Source organism: Lactuca saligna, chromosome 6 (genome assembly GCF_052625555.1).
Source record: "Lactuca saligna cultivar CGN05327 chromosome 6, ASM5262555v1, whole genome shotgun sequence".
Taxonomy (NCBI): Eukaryota; Viridiplantae; Streptophyta; class Magnoliopsida; order Asterales; family Asteraceae; genus Lactuca; species Lactuca saligna.
In genome coordinates, this window is record NC_136422.1 from 127,617,740 (window position 1) to 127,638,539 (window position 20,800).

At 35.8% G+C, this 20,800-nt stretch overlaps 3 protein-coding genes across 4 annotated transcripts; 2 read left to right on the forward strand and 1 right to left on the reverse strand.

Annotated features, from left to right (window-relative positions):
• The first annotated feature begins 946 nt into the window (after window positions 1-946).
• LOC145001840 (uncharacterized) lies at window positions 947-2,802 on the forward strand. The gene is made up of 3 exons (XM_078961180.1): window positions 947-1,045; window positions 1,142-1,226; window positions 1,321-2,802. The coding sequence occupies exons 1-3, from the start codon at window positions 1,028-1,030 to the stop codon at window positions 2,565-2,567; spliced, it is 1,350 nt and encodes a 449-aa protein (XP_078817306.1). The 5' UTR covers window positions 947-1,027; the 3' UTR covers window positions 2,568-2,802.
• Window positions 2,803-3,849: 1,047 nt separating this feature from the next.
• LOC145001627 (transducin family protein / WD-40 repeat family protein) lies at window positions 3,850-7,948 on the reverse strand. Of its 2 annotated transcripts, none has more exons than XM_078960987.1 (12): window positions 7,818-7,948; window positions 7,626-7,722; window positions 7,119-7,262; window positions 6,926-7,041; window positions 6,680-6,834; window positions 6,468-6,556; window positions 5,616-6,135; window positions 5,390-5,491; window positions 5,149-5,303; window positions 4,417-4,650; window positions 4,251-4,325; window positions 3,850-4,172 (listed from the first exon to the last, which is right to left on the reverse strand). In XM_078960987.1, the coding sequence occupies exons 2-12, from the start codon at window positions 7,713-7,715 to the stop codon at window positions 4,038-4,040; spliced, it is 1,815 nt and encodes a 604-aa protein (XP_078817113.1). In that variant the 5' UTR covers window positions 7,716-7,722; window positions 7,818-7,948; the 3' UTR covers window positions 3,850-4,037. The 2 variants fall into 2 exon arrangements, with proteins under 2 accessions (XP_078817113.1, XP_078817114.1); XM_078960988.1 differs by having other exon boundaries at window positions 7,626-7,730.
• Window positions 7,949-16,238: 8,290 nt separating this feature from the next.
• Window positions 16,239-20,294, forward strand: PUM24 (pumilio 24). The gene is made up of 17 exons (XM_078961308.1): window positions 16,239-16,652; window positions 16,994-17,047; window positions 17,153-17,214; window positions 17,313-17,394; window positions 17,478-17,601; window positions 17,687-17,770; window positions 17,862-17,976; window positions 18,076-18,226; window positions 18,311-18,424; window positions 18,501-18,572; window positions 18,676-18,726; window positions 18,802-18,852; window positions 18,933-19,040; window positions 19,107-19,286; window positions 19,474-19,548; window positions 19,624-19,877; window positions 19,997-20,294. The coding sequence occupies exons 1-17, from the start codon at window positions 16,356-16,358 to the stop codon at window positions 20,130-20,132; spliced, it is 2,010 nt and encodes a 669-aa protein (XP_078817434.1). The 5' UTR covers window positions 16,239-16,355; the 3' UTR covers window positions 20,133-20,294.
• Window positions 20,295-20,800: the final 506 nt, after the last annotated feature.

Here is a 20,800-nt window from a genome sequence, read left to right on the forward strand (position 1 = left end):
TGATTTGTCACAGGAAAAAATGTTAAAAAAATATTACTGAGAAAATATCGAGGAAAGTTGGATATTACAAGTTTTTTTTGTGTATCAAAATTAATTTTTTAAATTGAATTTCCTAGGAAAAGCATAGGAACAATTAGTGTAGTTGTAAAATGATTATTTTTTAACCCTCTACTTAAACCTGATATGATTTTTTGTCACAGGAAAAATTGTTAAAAAAAATATTATTGAGGAAATATCAAGGAAAGTTGGGTATTACAAGTTTTTTTGAGTATGAAATTAATTTTTTAAATTGAATTTCCTAGGAAATCCCTCGGAAGTTCTGAAAAAACTTCATAGGAATCGGTTATACGAAACACTTCTAACGTAAATGTGAGGCTCTTTAGCATATTAAAAAAATGGTAATAAAAAACTACCAATGAGCGTTAAAAATATATTTATTTCCTAGGAAAAAGGTAGGAACTTCCCTTTTTGTCTTGCTTTCTTTTTCTTCTTTTAAATATTTTTGTTAAAATACTTTATTTTTAGCAAATCGCAAAATTCCTTTCACATTTCTTCTCGTGAATGGCCTCACACCAAACCTTTCTAAATGAATTGAAAGGCTCATAATGAATCCTCTACTTTTCATCTTTTTTTAATCGAAATTAGAAAGAAATACAAATATGATCGAAAATGCTTATAGAATAAAATACCTAAAAACATATTTTTAACACACAAGAATAAAACCGAAATAATTTTTGAAGTATCAAATATGATAAATAATGTTTAACAAGCATAATTTAGTAGCTCATTGTACCTTTTTCCCATTACAAATATAGTATTTTAATCTTTTAGTAATGTTTAGAAAAATGGAATAAAATAAACTCCTTTTTCCACACACAAACACAAATTAGATTCTTTAGATGTCCCACACCCATTCCCTCTTATATATTCCCTATTGCACAAATAAATTCCACATATTTTTATTCCTTCATTCCCTCTTCTATACAAAGCATCTTCTTTAGGACTTTCACCATTTTTCACCATCACCATGGTTCCAGAATTAGAGGTATTCTCCCGAAAAAACCATATCAGAATATACAAATCCAACAATTTCTTCATGTTCTAATGTTCTAATGTTCTAAAATTTCATGTCAATATGTAGAAACCAAAAGTCACCGAAATACAAGTCCGAATGGACTGTAACGGGTGCGTACAGAAGATCAAGAAAGCTCTACACGGTATCAACGGTGAGTACAAAGATTTTTGTGTTTTTGTCTGTCTGTATTTGATTTAATCGTCAGGAACAGTTATCTGTTATCGGTTATCTGTTATGGTTTTCAGGTATATACGATATTTATATCGACATCCCACAACAGAAATTAACCATAATCGGGTGGGCTGATCCGGAAAAGATTGTGAAAGCGATTAAGAAAACGAGAAAAACCGCAACCATATGTTCTCATACAGCGCCAGAGGAGTCAGAGCCGCCACCGGAAGACAGAGGCCCTGCAAACCCTCCGGGAGAAGAATCTCCGCCAGCGGAACAGACTCAGGCAACCGAACCGGAAAACCCACCTCCGGATGGTGGAGGAGCACCTCAACCTACGGAACCTCCGGCGAATGAGCCGCCACGATATGTCAGATCGGAGGTGGAAGAGGTTCATGTTGTGTATCGTTATCCACCAGATGGTCGTTACTCCAGCAGCCATGGTGGGTTAGGGTTCAACCACGAGCCGCCACAACCGGTTCATGTGAACCATAGTTATAACATGTATAAGCCGACACCTTATGTCACCGAATATGAATACATCCGTCCACCGCCGCCACGATACACCTCTTACAGTTGGCCGGAACCACCACCGCGATACACACATTACAGCCGCCCAGAACCACCACCACAAATATATAGCCGTCCCGAGCCATCACGACAAATTTACGGCCGCCCAGAACCACCATCACAATATTACGGCCGCACGGACCCACCACTAGAAACCTATAGCCGCCCAGAGCCACCACTACAGACCAACGACCGTCCAGAACCATCACGACAATATAATGGCCGTCCAGAGCCACCACCAGAAACCTACAGTCGCGCAGAGCCACCACCACAACCATACGGCCGCCCAAAGCCACCGGAGCAACATGACAGCCGGTCGGAGCTGCCACCACAGAATTACCAGAGGCCAGAGCATCTACAACATTACAGCCAACCAGAGCCGCCACAACAATACATACATCACAGCCGCCAGGAACCACCACAACCCTACTCAAGCTACCACCATCCAGGGTCACCACCGCCATCTCTCCACCACAGTAGACCTGAGCCACCACAACCCTACTCAAGCTACCACCATCCAGGGTCACCACCGCCACCTCTCCGCCACAGTAGACCTGAGCCACCACAACCCTACTCAAGCTACCACCATCCAGGGTCACCACTGCCACCTCTCCGCCACAGTAGATCTGAGCCACCACCTTTACAAACATACTATGGCAGACTTGAGCCACCACACTATATGGACTACAATGATGAGATTACATCACCTTACGGGGAAGAAGATCCAATTAATGGATGTACAATTGTCTAAAAAATGAGGCTTCTAGAAAGAGATTAATTAATCAATCTATCGATTAAAACCAGTCAAATTAAAAGTGTTCCCATGGATGCATGTGATGTTGAAGGAGAAGAACAAGGTTCGTAGCTTGATAAGTGCATGAAGAATATGTTCTTAATTCCTCTTTAGGATGAGGGAGATGTCTACCCATGTGGCTTTTTGTTATCTTAAAAAGCGACTTCAATGTATTTTGAAACGAATTACCAAATTTTAGACGTAACTAGAGGATAAGATGTAATTAGTTTCGAAATCGAATATATGATTTTAAAAAAAAAAAAAAAAAAAAAAAAAAAAAAAAAAGTTACGTATGTGTAATTGATGTAGAATTTGTAAAATCAGAATATTTTTAAAAAATAGAAAAATCTTCAAAATATATGCATAAAAACAAAGATAAAAGAAAGAAATTATAAAAAATAATTATGTAGAAAATAATTTTATAAAAATGAACTCATGAAAAAAATCAAAAAAGTAAATGCGCATTTGCACGAACCATGGTTTCTTATACCATGAGTTATGCTTCAAAAGGAGAACGTAACTATTATAACAATTAGCAAATCGATTGTTAAAATGATAAAAGCATTGCAAATTATATAGGAGTTATAATTTATCTAGTGATCAATATTTTAATTATCTTCTCTAAACCGATTAACCCTCACATGACAACATTTAAGCACACGGATTATTTTGTAGATAAAAGCATCGTTCATCATGTTGGGTTCTTTTGTATTAGTTAGTTGTAACATGTGCTTGTATACTTGTACCAAGTGTGAGGTTAAGATAAATGAATTCCCAACTATGTGTCACGTGTGTTAAAAAAGGGGAAAAGATGGACTCCTCCCTTGACCCTTATGAATGTTTTTGTTTACGATGATGAAAAGGTTATCATTTTGTTATATGGGACGGATTATTTTGTAGATGATTAAAACTTTTAAGTAATTTTACTATCAACTCTTTAAATAACTACTATTACAAAACCTTTTTTTATAAATTTTTGGTTTTATAAAATGATAAAAATTGAAGTTTCAACTCGGGATGCAAATGTGACAAGTCCTAATCATTCCAGTCTTTTTCATTCGTGTACTAAGTTTTTGTCCATATATTCATTTGTTCCACTCATTTTACTTTTCGATTCTCTTGTGGCCACAAAATCAAGTTGAAAGACAAAAAAAATCAAGAATGTTTGACTAATAGTCAAACGCTAAAATACCTAGTCTAAAAGCAATGAAAGAATCTTACAAAAAAGTAATTTTTACCCTTAGGCCAGAAGACTAAATAATTAATAAACGAAAAAGTTACTCATGTCCCAAACAAGAAGGAAAACTTTGAGACACCAAATTCGCAAACAAACATAACTACTTAACACAAAATTTAATGGAAAATTTTCTAAATTATACCTCAAAAAAAATATAAATTTCTACATGAGGAAAATGATTGAAAACTGACCTAATTATTATTATCTCCATCACTAGATGATTCATCTTCTTCATCATAAAGTAATTCCTCTTCTTCTTCTTCTGCTTCATCTTCACTTTCTTCCTCTTGTTTCAATATTTGGCTTTTATCAGCAGCCTTATTAATCTGCTCAAAATTAAATATCATATAAAAATATAAACAGATTACATATTTAAATATCATAAAAATAAATAAATAAATAACCTGTGCTGTAAAAAGCTGTAAGCGTCCTGATAACTGCAGTAAGGACTGAATAACCTCCCCTTTTGACTTTGTAAGCTGCAAAGAATTTTTTAAAAAAAAAATGTTTTGATAAAAACTCCATGAAAATAAAACATTTTTTAAAATGTATTATAGAATATTATTATACCTTGTACAATGAATCCAGTAGCTGTGATGTGGGTTCTTGAGATTTTATATAGTCACTATGATTAATTAATAAACAGCAAACCCATGGAAGAATGCATTGTCCATTCCATTCCAATCTTTCCTGATTCCATTCCATTGTATCAAAAGAAACAAACCTTGATTGCCACATGGCCAACAATACTTTCAACAATGTATATGCATCATCAGGTGTCATAGATGAAACAGCTGCTATCATCTATTATCAACATGTTCAGAATAGAATTATATTTAGAGTAAATTACACGAATGGTCCCTATGGTTTAGGGTAATTTTCACGTTTGGTCCCTAACTTAATTTTTTAACTCGGAAGGTCCCTACTGTTTGTTTTTGTTACGCACTTGGTCCCTATCTTACCTAAAAAGACTATTTTGCCCTTGATTTTTTAATTTTTTTTTTAAATAAACACACCCCAACCCTACCCACCTTACATTACCTTATCTCACCATTTTCCCTATTTAAATAATAATCTTTTTAGGTAAGATAGGGACCAAATGTGTAACAAAAACAAACTCTAGGGACCAAGCGTGTAACAAAAACAAACAATAGGGACCTTCCGAGTTAAAAAAAATAAGTTAAAGACCAAGCATGCAAATTACCCCAAACCACAGGGACCATTCGTGTAATTTACTCTTATATTTAAAAAAAAAAAAAAAAAAAAAAAGGCCAAGTGAATAAATAAATTAAAAATAGAAACCTGTTTTTGTGGCATATTATCTTCAAGATTAACACCCTTTAAAGGCTTTGATAATTGTAATTTATTAGAAGTAAAATCATTATCACTACTGAGAATGCCTTCTGTTCTCAACCGATCTTCAAGACACAATTTAACTTGATCCATTTCCATATTATCTGACCATAAAAACATATATAAGTCAATAAAAAAAAGTATAAATTTATTCTGTAATTTTTCTTCTGAATAAATAAAAATACAATACCTTTACTTGAAGTCATATCTCTGCTATCTCCATCATCAGCATTAGAAATATTGAGAACAGGAAGCAATGCATGTTCAGTATTTGCACGATCTAAAGCTGTAACTGTTAAAATCAAAACATATTTTAATAAATTACACATTTTCATCCATAAAAAATGGTTACAATTTACAACTTACAATTACCAAAATACGAAAGACAAAAGACAAAAAAGAAAAAGGGAATGTACTTTGGTTCTTGTTTTCCACCCCTTTCTTTGACTTTTGAGATTGGGTCAACGGAATTAGGATTCCATCAAGGGAGCTCTTTAGCATCACATCTGAACCACATTGTAATGTAATTTTCTCAAAAGATGGTTTTATTATTAAACCATGTGCAAGAAAAAGATTCCCAGTTGCAGGTTTTGAAAAGCTCTGTAGTTTAGCAGAGAAGATTGCAGGGACTGATCCTTTGAAGGAAAGATTGTCCTCCATGGATACTTTTGTGGGAATGGAATTGCGTAATTCCTCCATGTTGATTCCATTCCAGAGATAACAAACACCCATTTCTGAAATGGAAAGTACAGAAAGACCCTCGACACCAATGGATTTTGTGTCTATAAAAATGGCAGGATGATCCATTGCAAGAACACAGCAAGATGACTTCTTTTTGCTACCATCTACTTCCCATATCGCGATATATCGCTCACCAGAAGCGGATGAAATTACGTATTTACCCTCATCAGAGAAGGTCATACAACGAACAGCCCCCTGTTGTAGAATATGGGATTAAAATTAAATTATTAACCAGAAAGCAGAGACAGAAATGGAAATGTGTTCATTAGTTACAGGAATTATGTTATGATTGAGATATAGTATTTGTGTTTGTGTTGTTGATAGAAGGGTAAAATGGTCATTTAGTCTCATTCAGGCGATTTAAAAAAGAGACTTTGTGTCTACAAGAAGTTATCCTTATCCAGACATATACAAAGAATCAGTCCCTAAAGGATTGATATATAATTGCAGTATTGCACTTGTGTCATATATAGAAGAAGGGTAAAACGGTCATTTAGTCTCGTTTTCAGTTCAAAACAAAAACTTACAGGATGCCCAGAAAATTTCTGCATCTTTTTGCGATCTGAACAGCTGAAGATCTTTAATTGAGCTGCAGCTGTTGCTAAAACCTTCCCATCTGATTCCATATGTTATTAAAATACAAAGTCATAATTCATAAAAACATAATATAATATGTATGATCCAGTTGCTAATAAATGCCCTTTTAACTAGAATAATAGAAGTAGAACAATATATATACCTGGTGAAACAGACATTGAAGATATAGCTTTTGTGGAGGCTTTAAACTTGGCCAATAAGTTTCCTGTAATGGAATCAAGTTCACATATCATCCCATCAACACCAGCAGTATACACACATGATCCATTTGTAGGAAATGAGACAGCAGTGACACCCCTACAAGAAGAAAAAGATGAAATTGAATACAAGATTTTTATCAAGAAACTTGAAATGAATAGAAGAATGAATTTTGGACACATGGACTCACCCAGGATGACAATCACTAACCCTCCATTTCAATTGGCCAGCAGAAACATCCAAGCCAAGAACATCACCACCTCCAGTTCCTAAAATTAGCAAAGAATTTCGAAGCTTTCTTTTTTTCTGATCATAAATGGTAAAAGTGAAGTCAATAATGGTATTCATAGACTGAAAGTATTTGATTGTGTGTAAAAGTAAACCTTTTTCTCCAAGGAAAGCCATTTCATGCAAGTGTAATCAACTGATAAGTGTCCACCTTCTGGTTTAGCAAAAAAGTCTGTTTCATCTGTTGACACGATGTTTGCAAAGTCTGTTTGCACATGACCCTTGATTGTGTCCCAAATCTGAAGAACAAAGTCAAAGAAGCTTCAATTAGGACATAACACAAACAACATTCCATCTTTAATCCAGTAATTGCACTCCAGAAACATTAGAATTTATCAGTAATTAAAGCGAAAAGGACTCAAGCAAAGAACTAATCACTCCGTTTAAGAAGAAAAGAAAACTACATTGTAACTTTTTTTCATTTTTATTCTACTTTTTGTAAGCTTGATATGTATATATAATATATGCTATTCTAATTCGTAGTACTTGTTGCACGATTTAATGTAGTGCACAATAATTCTACAGTGGAGAATAGTCGTTTCCACATTCAAGGTCAAAGTGTAAAAATTCTTACAGTTGCAGAAAATGTTCGAAATGTATACCTTAATTCGACCATCGCCGGAGCTGATAGCAAGGAAATCTAACGATGGACTGAACGAAGTCAACACGTCTCTGATATTTGTTGTCTCCATTCTAACCCTATGTAGCTTCAATAAATTAAGCTCAGATAACCCCACAGCAAAAACGCTCAACAAATATATGTACTCGAATAATATACAGACAATTAGGCATACCTGTTTCGGAAAAGGCAGAGGAAGACGAAGATAACAGAGTTGTGGAGTAGCAAAGCAGCGGTGGTTCTTCTTCTTCTCTGCTCGTGAACTATAGAGCAAGCGGCGCCTTCTGCTAGTTAAGGAATGGTTCGAAAAAGTAACCCTCTTGGTTGTGTTCAGTTTTGCCCCCTTTATTTCTGTTTTTTCTCAAAAGGAACCCGTTTTCAAAAACTTTATTACAAAAAAATATCCTTCAATTTCAATTTTCAACCTCATGGGTTCAACATATTCAAACTTTGAGAGGTTATAAAGTTAGCTGATAACCGAAAAGTTTGTTATTATATGATAAAAAATAATGTTTGATAAAAAATCAGCTAAGAAATATAATGAAATGTTTATAATTAATTAAAATATATATTTAGAAGAATTTAAAAGACTTTGCAAGCTAACTGAAATTCTAGTTCAGATAGATTTTTCAAAAACTAACTTGTATGTAATTTTAACTTGTCAAACATGACAATCTATAAAACTCGAATAAATCAAGTAGAGAATAATTATAACACCTGATTCAAGGTACTTTTCATTTTTGACCCTTGGTGTGTACATAGTTTGTAAATTTGGTCCCTGGGAGCATTTTTGTCATTTTTGGAAAAGTAGGAGTACGTTGGGCGTACTTCTCGTACGTTAGGCGTACGTAACCAGGGGAAACCCTAAATTTTAGGGTTTGGACCCTATTTAAGCAACATTATGACCCATGATCCCCTCATTTATCATCCTCCATTACCCTTTGAGTCTCATTTCGAAACCCTAACCCCTCTAGAGAATATTTGACCTCTTTGTGTGTCTTTTAGTGTGTGTTGGTGAGCCTTGAGGAAGAAGAGTCTTGAAGTAGGAGCTTTGACCAAGGGATAACTTCTAGATCCAAATTCTACTCATCATTTCCAGCTTCATTGAGGTAAAAAGGTTGGAACTTGCTCATTATATGCTTAGATATAATATTATGGAGTTTTGTTCACTTTTTAGTCCCATGAATGAGATCTACTAGGATTCTTCCACTCCAAAAGTTTGGAGTTGCTTCTCTTGATGTTTTTGAGATCATTAGTCCATAAAGGTAGCATCTTGATGGTTGTGGATTAACCATGCATGTGTTTATGTCCATTTGGTGAAAGTATGATGCTAAATATAGGGTTTGAGTTCTTTTGAGCGATGCAAAGGTTCCAAGTTGATGACTTTATGAATTAAGATGTCTCAAATGCTTGGATCTGAAGTTTGGATGTCTGGTTGTAAACATTATGTGCTTAAGGGAAAAAGTGCTTAACGGGCGCGTACGCCTTCGAGTCCTCGATTAGGCAAGCCACCTGGTACGCTAGGCGTACTTCTGGTACATGCAACGTACCAGGACTGGTCTTGGGCTTCATGGTTTGGGCCATATTTGGACTATTAGGGTTTTGGGACTTGTTGGGCCATTGTTAGGATTTTGGACTTCTTGGATTTGGGCCATAGTGGGCTTTGGGTAACCTTTAAGAATTAGGCCACTATTGGGCTTTTAGTGCCAATGAGTTTGGGCTTCGGATATTAGGCCAAGTGAGGAAAGGGTAAAATGGTCTTTTACCCTGGTTGTTGGACCAATGAACTAGATTCCCAGTTATGGTTTATGACCCAATTATTAATTGGGTTTTTATTTGGTTGATTAGTGCGAGGATTCTCCGGTTCAACAACCCGAGCATCTATTGACTAACAACAAACCGAGGTGAGTTTGCTCAATATATAGTAGGACACTAGGGATTGTATATGCTTGTAGTCTTTGTGACTTATGTTGTATGTGTTGTATGCATGTGTGTAACGCCCCAAAATTACCGGTTAAAAATTTCATTTTTAATTTAGGTGAAAACGTAAAACATCATTACAAACACTCATGATAAAAATCCATGTCTGAGAAACCGGTGACATCATAATCAGAATTCAGAGTACATCCCAGAAAATCTATAATGCGGAAACAAAAGGCGTATGTGTGATATGTTGCTACCGCGCCGGCTCCTTTCCCCTAGCTGAAGAGGTACCTGAAATCAAAACTGCAAACCGTAAGCACAAAGCTTAGTGAGTTCCCCCATAATACCCCATACCATGCAAACATATAACAAACAACATTCAACTGTGAGATACGGGCCCTGCCCACACTCGTGAAGATACGGGCCCTGCCCACACTTCGCTATCTGGGAGATACGGGCCATGCCCACACTCGTGAAGATACGGGCCCTGCCCACACTTCGTTATCTGGGAGATACGGGCCTAGCCCACACTCCACTCTCGGAGAGATACGGGCCTAGCCCACACTCAACCGCCAACTCATATCATACAAGTATCACACAGACAACAAGTATAGACAGCTCTATCATACTAGCATATATCGTAATCACTCAATTAAGAGATACGGGCTCGGCCCACACTCTAATACTAACGTCTCGTCTATACGGGCCCGCCTTGGTGCCTTAGACCCGTTACTACTGAAAGGAAACTTACCTCGAAATAGCTGCTGGTGTGTGTGGGAACCGACTGTCTGCTGCTGCTGCTACTCCGGAAATCCTCCGGCTGTAATTCCCACAACATACTCAATCAATCACTATTTACTGCCTTTTTGGGTGAAATGACCCTTTTACCCCCGACCATGCCCTAAGTCAAAGTCAGAGTCAACTTCCAGTTGACTCGACTCCCCAAGTTAGCTATCCAACTCGTCGAGTCCATGTCCAAACGACTATCCAGGATTCTTGTAACATCCGGATTTTACCAGGTATCTTGTAAATCTAATTTTGTCATATTGTGAGAGGGACTCGGCGAGTTGGAGCTCAGACTCGCCGAGTAGAGACGCGGAATTGAACATTGGTGCGCGCCTGGACTCGGCGAGTCTACGCTGTGTAATGAAACCCTAAATCTTCGGGTTTGAGGCCTATTTAAAGGGCCTTATGGCCGTCATTTGTGCTCACCCAACCCTCAGTGAGTGTCCCTTGTGTTCTTGAGCTATTTGTGAAGAGAAAGGAGCCATTCTTGATCTTGTGTGTGTTATTTAGCAAGAAGAAGGAGACCCTAGGCAAGAGGAAGCAAATGAGGTTGCTATTTCGTGGATTTGGAGCTTAGATCATCACTCTAGAGGTATTATCTCGGACCATTTTCTGTTTAGTGAAGTATGATGCAATTTAGGGCTTGTGGTGGTCATTTATGGGATGATTTGATGCCCATTGGTTCCCTCTTTGAGTTGAGGCCATGGATCTGGATCCATAGAGGTCCAGAGAGCCTCACTCATCAAGCTTTATGAGTGACAATAGAGTCTTTGACCTTGTGTTGTAGTATTTGAGTCATAAACATCATATATGGTCATATAGAGGTTGTATGTGCATCAAGATTGTAACTTTACGTGCTAAATGAGCTTGGAGGGACTGGATCTATGGATTAATGAACTGGATCTGACCTTTAGAGCAAGATTGAGTCAGTGCATGGCATGGACTCGCCGAGTCCGAAGAACAGACTCGGCGAGTAGCATGAATGTTGCCCGACCACACTGTGAGTGGCCTCGCCGAGTTGGGAAAGGTGGACTCAGTGAGTCAAGGGGGAGTCAGAATGGACAGGTGGACTGAGTCTAACTGGACTCGCCGGGTTGTTCTTGAGACTCGGCGAGTTGAGTCGTGGTGGCCCCACAACTCGTGCCAGGTGGAACTCGTCGAGTTGAGGGAATGCTCGACGTGTCAAGGGAGGATTCCAGGGAAATTGGTGTACACGCCCAGACTCGCCGAGTCGCCTGGGTACTCGCCGAGTCCGGTCAAAGTTGACCGTTGACCGTTGACCAGCGTTGACCTAGATTGACTTGTTATAGTGTGGTCAACCCTAGTTGGGAAAGTGTTAATTAGAGGTGTATTGTGCTATAGGGGGACGATAGCTCGACAGGTCGAGTGATTAGCGATTTCAGGTTTACGATTTACCGAGACACACGAGGTGAGTCTTCTCACTATACTTTACCTTGAGTAGGTAACCAGAGTTATGTGATAGAGTATTTGTATGCTATGCATGTTATGTGTTGTACTGCATTACTTCCATGTGTTTGATGCTGTGCATGTTTACAGAGTTAGAACCGGAAGGTTCACAGAGTTAAAACCTGAGGGTTTACAGAGTTTGGGTGCACGGACCCACAGAGTTATAGCCTCGAGTGGCTAATATGTGTTATATGTAGTATTTTGGGGAACTCACTAAGCCTTGTGCTTACAGTGTTGATGTTATTGTTTCAGGTACTAGTGACGACCGCGGGAAGGCGCCGGCTTGATCCGTACACACACACATTCGGAGCTTGATATCATGATCTTGGGATTTGTATTGTCTTGTTTGGATAATTAAAATGGTTGTTTATTGAATATCAATGGAATTATGTTTTATAAAAATTGAAAAATTTGTTTTGAAAATTTTCGGTGTTACAATTCTGTTTCTACTCGTCGAGTTAGGCGTTGACTCGACGAGTTCTCCATCCAAACTAATGTTCAAGTCCTTCATCCTACTCGCCGAGTTGTATGAACAACTCGGCGAGTTCATCTTCATCCGATGAACACTTATGCTGAGACTCGCCGAGTTGTATGAACAACTCGCCGAGTCTGATCTTGATCTAAGGAGATTGCCTTGAACTCGCCGAGTCAGGGCATCGACTCGCCGAGTTCCATTATGGGTGAGTTTTAGCTACCAACTCACCAAGTCCTTCCTGGACTCACCTCACGACTCGACATAACAAAAAGGGGGCAAACCCGGAGACTCGCGACTGGACTCGCCGAGTCAGATGAGCGACTCGCTGAGTCCGTTCCATACAAGAGCTAAAAATGCGATTTTGCTCGAATCCAATCCATGTCATTTGTAGATCTGGGCTCCTAGAGCATGAATAACACGTAAAGTTTCCAACTTTACGTGTAAATATCCATATATGGGGTTTTTAGCGTTTGGAATGCACCAAAAGAGTAGATCTAAGGTTTATGTGCAATATGGGCTCATAAAGGTAGTGGATCTGAGCTCCTGGAACTCAACTATGCTTGGATCAAGAGACTAATCGGCTTATTTCAGAACATTATGCACATACAAGCTTGGGGAGTGGCTCAATAATGTCTTAAATGAAGCAATAAGCATGGAAACAAAGGAAAAACGAGATATACCTCAATGGAACTACTGAGAGAACACAATGGTGCTTGGATGGCTTCCTTTCTTCTGGATCTACTTCCCTTCTTCTTCAAAACCTTCAAAAACACACAACAATTGCTTCAACTCTTCAAAGAACAAGCTTAAACGAGGGTTGGGAGCTGTGGGGGTGAATGGGGGCTGGCTTGGGCGGATATGTTGCTTCAATAGGGTGCAAACCCCTAAACTTAGGGTTTCATCCAACAGCGGTGACTCGCCGAGTCCAGGATATAGACTCGCCAAGTCGCCAACTTAAACGTGTCCCGGGTCTCGTCCCTACTCGGCGAGTCGGACCTATGACTCGCCGAGTTCAAGGCTTAAAAAGGAAAAATACTCAATTAAGATTTACATACCAGGAACTAGGCGCTACAATGTGTGCCTGTCTGCTATATGTATGTGGGGGTGAAATAGACCCTAAGGTGAAATAGACTCGACACAGCCTTGAGCTAGCATATAAGCTGAAATAGACTCGGTGGTGAAATAGACCGACATAACCTTGAGTTGGCATATATGTATGGTATGCGATATTTTGGGGAACTCACTAAGCTTCGTGCTTATGGTTTTTAGTTTATGTTTCAGGTACTTCCGAACCGAAGGGGAAGAGCTTGGGTAGCGATATAAATGATACATTATGCTAAGAGATTCGAGGGGTATTAGGCCACTAGTTTAATTATTGTAAGACTTGTAATATTTCGTTATGCGTATGCTTTTGTATTGACGATGATATCCGAATATTTTAATATAAATAAAATACATTTTTTCGGAAATGCTTTGATAATATCATTATCATGTTTTTGGGAACAAATACTGCAATATTATTTATTAAAAATGATACTCCAATTTTAAATAAGCATAAATAAATCAATCTTTTCTGGCAGTAAGATGCAAAATCAAACAACCAAGTTTCATTAAGAAGCAAACTCAGTCAAATCTGATTTAATTAACAACTATCAGATAGCCCCTTGAGACTTCAAAAGTTCATAATATTTATAAGTTGACCAAATTACCCTTACAATAATTATGGTATTTTATCATAAACAATAAGAGTCGATGCCCTCTTGTTTATCGTGAATAAACATGAAATTTACAGCCGTTACAACCTAAATTTAACATTTTCTAGAAAAACCATAAAACATGATTTGGCACTAGTAGTCATTTAAACATATTCATATAATACTTTTAGAAAATAGACCATACAAAGAGATATTTAGCATGCTTGAAAATATCCACACATACTCATATAAAGAAACTTTTCATTATGAAAGGGTGTTTGAGATTTCATTTTGAATTTAAAAATGACTTTTGTCAAAAAAGACTTATTGACTTTTGAACGTAAGAATATGATTTTTTTAAAAAGTGTTTGGATTAGCTTGTTAATGACAAAACTCAATAAGTTAATAATTTAAAAGGTACTTGACTTAAAATTGTCTTTAGTTTTCCTAATCTAATACATTATAAACCATTTCAAAAAGTCACAATTTGTTACTTCTTGAAAACTCATTTTCAAAGGCTAAACAAAACGAAGTTTTAAAAGTCTTTATTAAGTATCCAAACATTTTTTTTTAACTTATTGTTTGTTAGAAATTTGGGGTATAGAAAGACTTAGAAATTCCAAGAATCATGCTGAACACTTTCAGATTAAAGTATTTGGATGGTACTTCTAAACTTTAATCGGATAAGATCCAGAATATGAAAGAAAGAACATAGAATATAATTGTTATGTTTTTCGAGTGTACCATTAAAGTGAAGACCAAAATTGGTTAAATACCTTTTCCATTAGAAAATTGTCACAAGACAATCTTATGTCTGAAAAATTGTCACTAAAACAGTTTGATGTACGAAAACTGTCACTAATCCATGTTCTTTCTATAAGGGTCAAAACAAAGTCAAAACCGGGTTTATTTAAAAAAAAAAATAGATTTCTGATGCATTTTCAATATAGCAATATAATCCAAATAAAAAATTTCAGCTCGACCCCAGCTAGGGGCTACCGCCCCTTGGACCCTGCTCCCATGGGTGCTGCCCCCGGACCCCATTCGTTCATGGACTTCACCCCTAAATGAGAGTTTACTTTGAATTTTGAATAAACTTAAACAAACATACACTGTGCACCTTCTCTACTTGTTTAATAATCATCAATATTGGTTTTGGTCAACAAGTCAATCCATTACACTTAAAATACACGTTGATGATACAAAATCACCAACATTGACTTAGAAGTCAAAAAATTAATAAGAAAATTTTAGATGAGCACCCAAACACCCTCTAAAATCATTATTATTTTGTCATGTATCCTATGATAGGAAAATCCACATATACTCACATGAGAATGGGGTACTTGGTAGAATATATAGTCTCTACTCTACTTTCCTTGCAACACAATGTTGCATACACATATTAAACATCAATAATTACATTTGTCTTAAAGGGTTACATTTGCTTTACATTATTTCAAGAACCATTTATCATAACATAATACTAAGTTTTTATTCTAGGCAGCTTAATTTTTCATATTATGCTTTAACTAGTTGCCTTATACGCAATTAAATTTCGTTATAGTATCATACATTTAGGTCTCATTCTCACAGTTTTAGCAAGTTACTCTACTTTTATTATATTCATTCATTTCAACATATAACTTCAAACATCATAACCATGCAATGACTATCCGAGTTTAACAAAAGAAAAGAAGAGAAGAGAAAAGAAAGTCAAGAGAGAAAAGAAGAGAAATGAAAGGAAAATAAAATTTTCTTTTGTGTTCCCGAGTTAGAGAGAAGTGGAAGGAAAATGAATCATTATGTTATTTCTTTCCAAATCCTCCAAAATCGGAAGGAAAGTTAGAAGAGAAAGTGATCCTTTCATTTCCCTCCACTTCTTTCCACTTCAATCCTTTAATATAACTCGGGAACACCACTTTCTTTTATTTTCTTCTCATTTCCACCAATTTGTTTTCCTTTCTCTCATTAAGTTGAACTCGGAAACGGGGTGTTAGTCATTTTAACGTCATTTCAATTCCATTGAAATAGTTAAGCATGCTTTACTATGGCCTAAATAGTAAATTTAAGTAGTTTTAGTCCTTTGTCCTATTTTTTTTTACGACTTAACCATTTTTCTTTCATAATTGTGCTTAAATTCGAGTTTTATAGTCCAAACTAATACCAAAAAAGTTTTTTTCCCTTTTAAACCCCGGGTATTCGGTATACCCGAAACCCGACACACATAGCTTATACGGTTATACTCTTTGGCCTAAAAGAGATGCCCTAAAACCCACATCCATAACCACGCCTCCGTCACTGAGCTGTAAAACCCTCACAAAACCTTCCTCTGATTGCTACCAGCTGTTTTGCTTTTTTATCATCAATGGCGTTCAAGAACCAAAAAGACAGTCAATCGAACAAGAGAAAGAGAATTCCAGGCGCAACAAAAGGCGATGATGGAGGCAAATTCAGTCCGAAGAAGAAACTTAGAACACCCTCCAACAATCAACCGAACAAGGGTTTTAAGAAACCCTTTGACTCCAAGGCTGCCGGTCAATCTAACAAGGGTTTTAAGAAACCGTTTGAGTCCAAGGCTGCTGCCGGAAAACCTAAATACAACAAATCGGATACTTCTCAGGATGCGCCCAAAACGAAGCGAGAACTTCGTATACAAGCTAAGGTTTGTGTGGAGTTTCCCATTGGCATATGTTTTCCGCTCTTCTTCATCCTTACAGTTGTAAACGAGCTTCATTTGAACTTTAGATGTCAAAGGGGTTACCTTTTCTACCTTCATTATCGTTATGTAATCTCAACTTTTCGTCATAAAAATTGCTAATTACATTCACATGCAACTAAATCTGTACCAATTACCCAAAAGAGTACTAGGTCTAATTTTAAAACTCAAAGTGCTTCTTGTTGTAAAGAAGATAATATTGACTTACAGTTTTAACTAGACTTGCATCATAGCAACAAAATATGAAACTCCATTTCTAACTAGACTTTTGATACATCTTATTGCAGGAACTTGCTGAAGCTAGGAAGAAAAAGAGAAGGCCTCATTACACTCTTGAACAAGTGTGCATTTTCTTTCATATACACTGTTTGTGATGGCTTATGAGTAGAAACAAAACATGCTATACACATTGTCATTATAATTTATCATTTATTATTTCAACACAGGAGCTTGCTTTACTATGGGAGAAAATGAGACGTCGCAATATAGCAAAGGAAGATAGATCAAAGTATGTATAATAAATATATTGTTGCATGTTTTTACTATTATTTAATAATCTCCCGACTCTTGTTATTAATTTCTTTGGTCTTTTTACTATGTTTCAAGGTTGATTAGTGATGCTTTAAGGAGGATGAAGGGTAAAATTCCCGAAATTGCAGGCTCCCATGTTTCTTGTCGCGTACTTCAGGTGATAATCATTAAAGAATTTTCTTTTCTGCATTTGAAATGCTTTTCTTTAAGAAGGGTACTTACGTAATTTTCAACCTCTAGACTTGTGCTAAGTATTGCTCAAAAGAAGAAGGAAATGCTGTTTTTGAGGAGCTTCGACCACACTTTCTCACCCTAGCTTGCAACACTTATGCAGTTCATCTCATTACAAAGATGTTGGATAACGGTTTGTAGTAGAATCCAAATGTTGTTCTCTCGACCAAGTTACCAAAATACCCTTTTCTCATCATGCCTTTATTTACATTTTGCAGCCTCAAAGGAACAACTTGCAGGGTTTATCTCTTCTCTTCATGGGCATGTTGCTTCACTTTTAAGACATATGGTTGGTTCAGTTGGTATGTATTTATTATAAGTTATAACACATTGCACTCTTTTAAACCCAATTTTTAATACTATTAAAATTTAATTTTGAATCTTTTTATCTAGTTGTTGAACATGCTTATCAATTGGGAAATGCCACTCAAAAACAAGCTCTTCTCATGGAATTATACTCAACTGAACTTCAGTTGTTCAAGGATTTAGTATCATTAAAAGAACGCAGGTAAATAATTAATAGTAAATAGTAAATAGTAAATACACATTTCTACTTGATTTACTTTCTATTTTATTATTTTGGAATTGTTCATATTCTAAAAAATAGGTTAGTGGATATAATTTCAAAGCTGAATCTTCAAAAAACATCAGTAATTAGACACATGTCATCTGTGATTCAACCGATTTTGGAGAAAGGAATAGTGGATCACTCTATTTTACACAAGGCACTTGTGGAGTACCTTACAGTTGCTGATAAGGTATGTTTAATGTTTAAACATTATTTTAATTAATTAATTTTTTTATTTCATGAGTTGTATTTGTAATATAATATGTATGTATAGACATCTGCTGCAGATGTTATTCAACATTTATCAAGTGCACTTCTTGTAAGAATGATTCATACAAAAGATGGATCCAAGATTGGGATTCTTTGCATCAAGCATGGAAATGCCCAGGTTTGTCAATATTTATTATTATTTTTATTTTGCATTAATAAATCTAAATTCACAAATTTGCCCTTTCTCTTAACAGGAAAGAAAGAAAATTATCAAAGGAATGAAAGGTCATGTCAGTAAGATTGCTCAAGATAGATTTGGGAGTATGGTAAGAACTAAGAATAATCCATCTCAACTCTGCTTTAATCTTTTATTTATTTATTTATTTATTTGTTTTAATAATTTTTAATTGTTTTATTTTTGTTTTTCAGGTACTCACGTGTATTCTCTCTGTTGTTGATGACACTCGGTTAATAAAAAAGGTTTCTCTTGTTTCTTGTAACAAGATGTTTAAAAAAAATATGAGTAAATAATTATTAAAATTCTTTGAATTACAGATCATAATTCGTGAACTCCAAAAAGTGATAAAGGAGCTTATTTTTGATAAGGTTTTTATTTCATTGTTCCTTGATTTAATTTTTTATATCAACAAAAAACAACTTATTAATTTAAAAAAAAATGATTTCAGAATGGAAGGAGGCCATTATTGCAGCTTCTTCATCCAAACTGCTCACGTTATCTCAGTCCAGATGATTTGTCTTTATTAGATTCATCTATACCTTCTTTACTTATCAAGGTAACTTTTTTTATTCCTTTTTTGCCCCTGGTTGGAGTTTTTTACAATGTTGGTTTTTGGCATCAGGGCGATTTGGAAACAGAAGCAGAAGCAGAAGAAAATGTCAAATCTTCAGAAGTTGAAGAAGATGAAGATGAAGTTGAAGTTGAAGAAGATGAAGAAGAGAATGTAAAAACTGTGACAGGTGGCAAAAAAGATCCATTACTAAGGAGGCGAGAACTTTTGGTTGATAGTGGACTTGCTGAGGTTTGTTTTCTAGGTGGAGGGTATTTTCGTCTTTTTACATATTCGATAAATCGAGAGCGCAGCTTTTGTTCCTATTAACATCTTTGTGGGTGGGACAAAAGGTGGCAGCTTTTGTTCCATGAGTCTCAGTCAAGGGGGAGGGTATTTTTGTCTTTTTAATTTTTAAATTTTTTTTTTTTTTTTATAGAGTTTGATTGATGCATGTTGCGAGAATGCTGAGGAATTACTTCGATCGAATCATGGGAAAGAGGTCTTGTTTGAGGTATAACAAACTTTATAATTTAGTATACTAAAAGGGTAAAATGGTAATTTAAGAATGTGGTTTTGGGATGTGTAGGTTGTTACAGGGGGTGCAGATGGAATACTCCACCCACAATTGGATGAAAAATTGGAATCTTTATATGAAACAATAGCATCGATTGTAGCAATACCTAAATCAAAAGAAGAAGAAGAAGAAAAAGAACATCTTCTAGAAGATTTCCATTCTAGTAGAACAATAAGAAAATTGATCATAGATTGCCCTTCATTGGCTTCCACTTTATGGAAAAAAGCTTTCAAGGGAAATTGTAAAATGTGGGCCCAAGGTCACAGGTAAACCTATTAACCTAATTAACCTAACGTAACAAGAAATTCACATTTAAATTATATAATTATAAACGTTTTTACTTTTAACCATAAATTAATATTTGAATGTTTTCATATATTTGTAGTGCGAAAGTCATTTGTGCATATTTGGAAAGCTCGGATTCAAAGGTGGTTAAAATGGCAAAACAGGAGTTGCAGCCGTTACTAGATAAAGGTGTCCTTAAATTACCCGAAAAAAACCAACCAAAAAAAGCTGATTAATCTTTTTTTTGTTTTTACTATATTTTGCAACTCAAAATTTTGTCTGATTATGTCACTATGTAGCGTAATTTACAATTATCAACTATGTATTATTTATATCGTGTGTGAGTTGACTTTAAAATGATACTACAATTAATATATATATTTTTTTATGTTGTTAAATGTCTATTCTTATACCTTCAATGTTTATCCTAATGAAAAAAGTTATGTATGACGTGCAAATTGTGCAATTTTTATTCTAGATTAATTGTGGTTTGGATTATGACGTGATGCTGATAGACAGTATAATAAGATATAAATAACGAAAAACATTTTTGAGCTAGGGATTTTGAAAAAAAAAGTTGAAAGTTCTATTTTATAATCAGAAAACGAAAAACATGTTTGAATTGAGGATTTAAGTGTTGGAAACAAGAATTGTCGACTTAATGTAACTGTGGTTTTTTAATTAAATTACAGACAATTGCTTAATTTGGAATATAATAAGTTTCATTAGAAATGATTTATCTTGATGTTGAATCAAATTACAAAAATAAAAAAAGGTAAAGGGGTCATAACTCATAACGCATAGGCCCGTGTGGAATTCACTGGATCCACTAAACCAATGATTGAGGGTTGAATTAAGTTCTCATTGACTTATGAATATTACCCAGGTATAATCAGGTAAATAT